The 7,703-nt window shown below is 40.0% G+C and overlaps 1 protein-coding gene across 1 annotated transcript in view; it reads right to left on the bottom strand.

Moving 5' to 3' along the window:
* Window positions 1-827: 827 nt before the first annotated feature.
* The window catches only part of LOC135113357 (serum response factor homolog), a 59,136-nt gene continuing 52,260 nt past the window's right edge, over window positions 828-7,703 (bottom strand). Inside the window, exons 3-7 of the mRNA XM_064028614.1 lie at window positions 6,034-6,069; window positions 2,480-2,603; window positions 2,140-2,385; window positions 1,620-1,694; window positions 828-964 (exon numbers count right to left, since the gene is read on the bottom strand). Coding sequence (XP_063884684.1) covers window positions 955-964; window positions 1,620-1,694; window positions 2,140-2,385; window positions 2,480-2,603; window positions 6,034-6,069 — 491 coding nt within the window. The 3' untranslated portion in view covers window positions 828-954. The remainder of the gene's footprint in view (window positions 965-1,619; window positions 1,695-2,139; window positions 2,386-2,479; window positions 2,604-6,033; window positions 6,070-7,703) is intronic.

Here is a 7,703-nt window from a genome sequence, read left to right as displayed (position 1 = left end):
ATAAGTTCCACTGCATCTTATTTTCGAAGGTTACAGTGATGGTCAGGGATGGTCAGTGTATTAGGTAATTGTTAATTTTTTCTTAGAATCGTACAAATACCCCTGATAACCTCTATTAACTTCTTGGAAATTGTGTAACTTCCATTTCATCTTGTTAAAATGACGTAGTTTTGTTCTCTATTCGGGTTCTCATTAGCGTTCATTCCCACTGATGTAGAATTTTTGTTAAATTATTACCAGAACTATAAAAACAACCTTGAAAAACAACAGTAATCTCCGCCAGAACCTATTAAGGCAATGTATTCTAATTCTCATGGGTATTTCTTACAATTGATACAGAATCACGAAAAACATCCTTGAAAAACAATAACCTCTTCTAGATCCTGTTGCAAGTATCTGTTCAAGTATCACTAGAACCATAAAAAAAAACCTTGAAAACCACAGCAACCTCCACTAGAACCTGTTATTAGTGTCTATTCTGGTTTTCATTTTTTTATTTCAAATGATACAGTATTTGTGTTAATCTACGGCAAGAACCATGAAAAACACCTTTGACAACCATAATAATCTCCACTAGAACCTATTAAAAGCATCCATGGGTGGTTTTGCATTTAATGATACAGAATCCTTATTAAACTATCACCAGAATAAAAAAAATAAAATAAAAAAGTTACGTAAAATCACTAATTTCCACCACCCCAGCCTTCTAAAAGTAACCGGGACAAGACGCGGAGACTGACTCAGAACAGGGTCTCTGGGCTGGACTCAATACAACACTCGTTACGTCGCCTACTCCTGTATTTAGAGATCGTGAAGGTAACGCACAGAAAACGGTGTCCCCAATAATATATTCCTGAAGAGGACAGACTTGAGGGGCGCGGGGCGAACTCACGGGGAGAAGGAAAGGGAGGGAAGGGAGTGAGGAAGGGAGCATGTGCCCTTCACTTTCTGGACTCAACACCGCCTGAAAAAGAGACAAAAGGTGGTTAGTGTGACTTTAGTATTAAGTTTAACGATACCTGCTACTTTCTGGGTGGGTAAAGTTAAAAATGTTTAAGTTACGTAGGTTAGATCGGTTTGAGTGACAGACTGACTTGATTGACTTGTAAGTAAAATGGTTGACTTACTGTTTAATTGACTGACTGATTGACTGACTGACTGACTACTATGCTTCCTTCCTTTCTTTGTAACTGCATAGATAATTTTCATTTTTCCTTCCTTCCTTCGTTTCTTCTTTCTTTCTTTTATCCTTTTCTTAATTCATTCATTCATTCATCCATTCTTTTCCTCCTTCCTTATTTCCTCTTTTCCATACTTCTTTCCATTCTTTCTTTATTCTTTTCCTTTTTATTCTTCTTTCTTTCTTTCCTTTTTTTTTTTAACTCATTCCTTCTTTCCTCTCTTCCGTACTTCCTTATTTCCTTTCTTTCTGTTCCCTTTTTTCTAATTCCTCCCTCCCTCCCTTCCTCCCTCCTTCCTAACTGCCTGACATTGTACGATATAGCCATCTTACTCCCTCCATCCTCCCTCACTCACTCCCCTCCATCCTTTCCTACCTACCAGACAACGCGCGACAAACTGCCTGACTCACTCCCTCACTCACTCACTCACTCACTCACCGGGAGAACAGAAGGCAGGACACAGAGGCTTTAGTGGGTGGCGTCTTTTTCTTCTCGGTCTTCTCGCTCACACTTCTGTAACGGAAAGGAAAATGTACACACACACACACACACACACACACACACACACACACATAGGTAGGACTAATAGATGAGTAAGTGAATGAACGAGTGAATTTCAATGTGTGTTTGTAAGAGAGAGAGAGAGAGAGAGAGAGAGAGAGAGAGAGAGAGAGAGAGAGAGAGACTCCTTTTAATATACCTGAGACACAGAAAACGGAATCCAACACTAGAGAAAATGGAAAACTAAAATTAAACAAGTAACACACACACACACACACACACACACACACACACACACACACACACACACACACACACACACACACACACACTTAACTACCCACATTCCCAGCCTCCTCCATTCCTATTCTCATTCTCACCCACGTACGCATACATTCCATATCTGAATATCCACCCACGACCCTCCCCACGACTCCCACCCACGACTCCCACCCACCTTTTAGCGCGGTGATCGCCATAGTCATCCTCGTAGGTGCCATAGTAGGCCAGGTCGTCGTCATCGAGTGCAGGGGCGTCTTGGTTGGCGGGAAGGGCGTGGTGCAAGGCGACGGGGATGCGGGGGAAGGGCGCGTCCTCATACACTGCTGGGAAGTCCTCGTGCTGCTGCTGCTGCTGTTGTGGCTGCTGTTGCTGCTGCTGCTGCTGCTCCTCCTCCTCCTGCTGGCGGCGCTGTGACATGATTCTGTGCAGAGAAAAGGAGTGGTGGATGGTTTTGTGTGTGGAGGGTTGGAGGGGGAGGTTGGTGTGTGTGTGTGTGTGTGTGTGTGTGTACTTACTTGTCCTGCCAGGAGCGAGCGGCGGCGCGGGGGGCGGCGAGACTCTGGAGGAAGGGGGCGAGGAGGGCTACTGCCGGGGGAGAGCGGGGAGCACTAGGAGGCCAGGAACCACGCTTGCCGTGAGCTGGGGGAGAGAGAAATTAGGTTAGTTTAGGTTAGATAAGGGAGGTTAGGTTAGGTTAGCTTAGAAGAGGTTAGATTTGGTTTGATAGAAAGTAATGTACTGTAGTTAGGTTAGGTTAGAGGAGGGAGAGAATGATGTACGTAAGTTAGAGGTTAAGTTATTTTAGAAGAAATTAATTTGGGTTTGATAGAAAATAAGTTAAATTACGTTAGGTTAAAAAAATAATTTGGATACGTTAGGATAGGTCAGGTTACATTAGGCTTCATTAGGTGAGGTGAGGTGAGGTTAGCATAGGGAGAAAATAATGTGGATACGTTAGGATAGGTCAGGTTACGTTAGGCTTCATTAGGTGAGGTGAGGTGAGGTTAGCATAGGGAGAAAATAATGCTTTTAGGTTAGGGAGAAAAAAAATGTAGTTATGTCACCACAACCATAAGGTCATATGGGGCTGAGATGGTCACGAAAAAAAAAAAAAAAACGATACTCCTTTCCTTGAGAATTTTTGAGTTGAAATCGAAGTTGGAGAATGAGAGAGAGAGAGAGAGAGAGAGAGAGAGAGAGAGAGAGAGAGAGAGAGAGAGAGAGAGAGAGAGAGAGAGAGAGAGAGAGTAAATTATTGATCTTTCTCGTCCTTGCTTATAAATTCCTTATATAATTCTCTCTCTCTCTCTCTCTCTCTCTCTCTCTCTCTCTCTCTCTCTCTCTCTCTCTCTCTCTCTACACGTCATTCCACACACACACACACACACACACACACACACACACACACACACACACACACACACACACACACACACACACACACACACACACACACACACACACACACACACACACACACACACACACACATTCCCGCTGCATATTTTTCTATATTTCATTTATTTTGTTAACTCACTCATTCTTCTCCTTCACGCTCAAATCTTTCCTTCCCTCACTGCGTCTCTGATCCCACATTCCTTTCTCTCTCTCTCTCTCTCTCTCTCTCTCTCTCTCTCTCTCTCTCTCTCTCTCTCTCTCTCTCTCTCTCTCTCTCTCTCTCTCTCTCTCTCTCTCACGCCAAACATGTCCCCTAAATTTTTCAAAAGTCAAATTTAGCAAGAGGTGAAATAATTATCAGGTGTTATTTACTAATTGCTCGGGCAGGTGTGGACTGGGCGGGTTAAAAATAAGGAGGAGGAGGAGGAGGAGGAGAAGGAGGAGAAGGAGAAGGGGGAGAATGAGAAGAAGAGGACAAGGAGGAGAAGAAAAGGAGAAGAAGAAAAGGAAAAGAAAAGAAGAGGAAGACGAGAAGAGGAGGACGAAGAGGAGTAGGAGGAGCAGGAGGAGGAGGAGGAGGAGGAGGAGGAGGAGGAGGAGGAGGAGGCACAGTGGAAATGGTGAAAATGGAGAGTGTGAACGGAAGAGAAATGGAAATAAGAAAAAAAAAGAAAAGGAATAGCAAAATAGATCTTGTATGTTTGTGCTGTTAGTTTGAAAATATTTGATTACAGTTGAAAAAAAAAGTACAAATAAAGAAACAGGTAAAAAAAAATAATGATAAATGTGAAATAGATAAAAGATGAACATGGATAACATAAATTTAGATAAAATGAATGATATGAAAATAGAAAAAAAAAGAAAAAAAATGCATAGATAAATAATGATGGATAAAATTTGGTAATAGATGAAAATTTGATTAAAAAAAACAAAAACTAACGCGGATAGTAGATAAGATAAGATAAATGTACAGTTGTAAACAGATAATAGACAGAAATAAGATCGATAAAATAGAGATCAGGTAAAGAAATGAATAGAAGAGAGGCCCCCCCCAAAAAAAAAAACAAATATGAAATAGTAAAAAAGTGAGCCAAGAGTACATTGATAAAGAAGAAAATGAGGAAACAGAGGAGAAAATTGGATTATTCAAATGGTGATTCTCTCTCTCTCTCTCTCTCTCTCTCTCTCTCTCTCTCTCTCTCTCTCTCTCTCTCTCTCTCTCTCTCTCTCTCTCTCTCTCTCTCTCTCTCCCATGTGTCTATTTCTTTATTATTTTTTTTTTTTACCGTATTCCTGTATTCATTTTTCTTTTCATTTCTATTCTTATTTTTTTTACTTTCTTGATATATTTCTATTCTATTTTTACTCATTATTTTGTCTTCTATTGTATTCTTTGTTCTCTCTCTCTCTCTCTCTCTCTCTCTCTCTCTCTCTCTCTCTCTCTCTCTCTCTCTCTCTCTCTCTCTCTCTCTCTCTCTCTCTCTCTCTCTCTCTCTCTCTCTCTCTCTCTCTCTCTCTTTATTCACTAGTTTCGCTGTGTCGTAAAAATATTTTGCTTCGTTTTATACAAATTTATCAGTGTCTCTAAGCGTCTATTTATTTATTTGTTTATTTTCTAATAATGCCTGTGTCAATCTGTGTACGATTATCTGTTTATCAGTACATCACTTTGTGTATCTTTTTTTTTTTTTTTTTTATGTAGGAAGGACACTGGCCAAGGGCAACAAAAATCTAATAAAAAAAAATGCCCACTAAAATGCCAGTCCCATAAAAGGGTCAAAGCATTACCTATCATTATATTTTTATTCCTATATCTATTTCTCCATTGCCTTGTTTTCTTATTCATGTCGGTACCTACCTACACACACACACACACACACACACACACACACACACACACACACACACACACACACACACACACACACACACACACACACACACACACACACACACACACACACACACTGCTATCTACCCATAATATGACAAAGAGACGCTGGATATCTGATAGGACTAAAGGAAAAGAATGAAAAAGAGAAGCTGCTCCATTGCGATAAAACAGTACAGCTCTCCCTTCTGGAATAAAAGTACCTGGACTGGATTGTACGGAAGAAATTGTGGAGGCGAGGAGTGTTTGTATGTATGCATAAGTGAAGGGAAGATTCTGGATGTGGAGAGATGGGAGTGCAGCTGACCCCTTGTGTGTTATATTGTATTGGTAAGGATAAGTAGGTGAAAGAAGGAATAAAAGATGACTAGAAGATAACTGGAAGATTATTGGAATTGAGTAGAGATATTTAAGTAATGATAAATAGATAAAGGTAACTACAAAATGGCTCGAATTATTTAAAGGTGGCTAGATAAAGATAACTAGATGAAATAACAGATAGGTAAATAAAACTATAGGCAATCACACACACACACACACACACACACACACACACACACACACACACACACACACACACACACGTGAAAATAACTCAAGAAAATAAGTAGTTAGGTAATTGGAAGTAGGTAATCACACACACACACACACACACACACACACACACACACACACACACACACACACACACACACACGTTAAAATAACTCAAGAAAATAAGTAGTTAGGTAATTGGAAGTAGGTAATCACACACACACACACACACACACACACGCTCACCTCCCAAGCAGGAGTGTCCGTAGTTAAGACAGCCGACTGAAAAGAGAAAAAAATACATTTGTTAGTATTTTTTTGTTGATGTTTATACGAATTTTTATATAGTCTCTCTCTCTCTCTCTCTCTCTCTCTCTCTCTCTCTCTCTCTCTCTCTCTCTCTCTCTCTCTCTCTCTCTCTCTCTCTCTCTCTCTCTCTCTCTCTCTCTCTCTCTCTCTCTCGTATACCTTCACTCTTTCACTCACAAAAGATGATATTGATTTTTATTGTTTTCCCTCATTCACTTCTCGCCTCTCTCCCTCCGTCCCACCTCTCCTTCCTCCTCTCCCTCCCTCCGTCCCTCCTCTCCCTCCTCCTCTCCCTCCCTCCTCTCCCTCGTCCTCTCCCTCCACTTCCCTGCAGTAATTACGAAGTGTTAGCGGGGATATGGACAGGTAGCGTGGCGGAAATTCATCCTTTTTTCTTTTGTTTTGTTGAAAAGATAACATCGCAAGACTGCAACTATCTTAGGTCGGTGCCGCCGCCACCATCACCACCACCACCACAGTCGCCGCCGCCACCACCACCATCACCACTATCATTAATTGTCGTTCTTTTAGTGTTTTTAAGATATGTGTAGTGTTTTTATTTGTATTATTTTCAGGTACTATTTGTTGTTTTCATTTTCTTTTATTTAGTATTTGAGGTTTTTATTTATTTATTTAGTTTTTTCGTTGGGTCAATTCGAAAAGTTTTCTTTTATTTATTTATTTATTTTTGTTTTATTATCATCAGCTCTTAGGGTATAAGGTATAATTGTTTTCTTTTTTTTTTCTTCTTCTTCTTTTGCAGGTTTTGGTTTTCTTTGTTTTCGAGAAGTTTTATTCTAGTTTAGTTATGGATCTTTTTTTTTCTTTTCTTTTTCTTTTCGGAGTGAGAGGAATATTGTTTCTGTAATTTTTGTTCCGGTTTGCGCAGTGAGAACCACACCGAAAGCTGATGTTTGATGTTATCCAGTAGATCCTACAAATTCTACGCTCACTCGTTGACAGCATCAGACAGAATCGCATATCAAGATTGACTAACTTGATGTGGTTTTACTCATTTTGAATTTTAACTTTAAAGTAAACTCATTCTTTAATCTATTGGTGGAATCACGTAGAGCTAAGGCCCGTATTCAGAAACGCTCTGATGTTTCACCACGTCTATTTTCAAAGGCCACATAGATGATTAGCTGGGTTCTCAAGAGTGTTTCTCCTGTTAATAATGTGGAAATTTTGTTAATCTGTCACATAAAAACACTTGCAAAGACCTGTATAACTTCATCTACAGCCTTTTGAATGTAGTGGAAGTGTAGTGCAGAAATGTTTCAGAATATGATCCTAAGGCGAGAACACCCGTGCTGCTTCATCGCTGCTTTGTCGAGAATTTTGTCCCGAAATTCAAAAGGCTGCATTTCATAGTACGCCCGGGGCAGTACCAGTCAATCTCAACTACTAACATTTTTCTTACGTAAGAAAAGCTCTGGCCAAGGACAGCACAGATGCAAAGGAAAGCGAAGTCAGAAAGAAAATAATATGAAATTATACGGAGAAGTGTCTTGAGTCTTTCCTCTTGCTTGTTATTTTCTCGTGAAGTTGGCAAGTTGTGGTAAAAAAAAAAAAAAAATGTTAATTAATCTGACATAATAATGGAA

The sequence above is a fragment of the Scylla paramamosain genome, chromosome 25 (assembly GCF_035594125.1).
Source record: "Scylla paramamosain isolate STU-SP2022 chromosome 25, ASM3559412v1, whole genome shotgun sequence".
NCBI lineage: Eukaryota > Metazoa > Arthropoda > Malacostraca > Decapoda > Portunidae > Scylla > Scylla paramamosain.
This window is presented reverse-complemented; position numbering and strand designations above follow the sequence as displayed.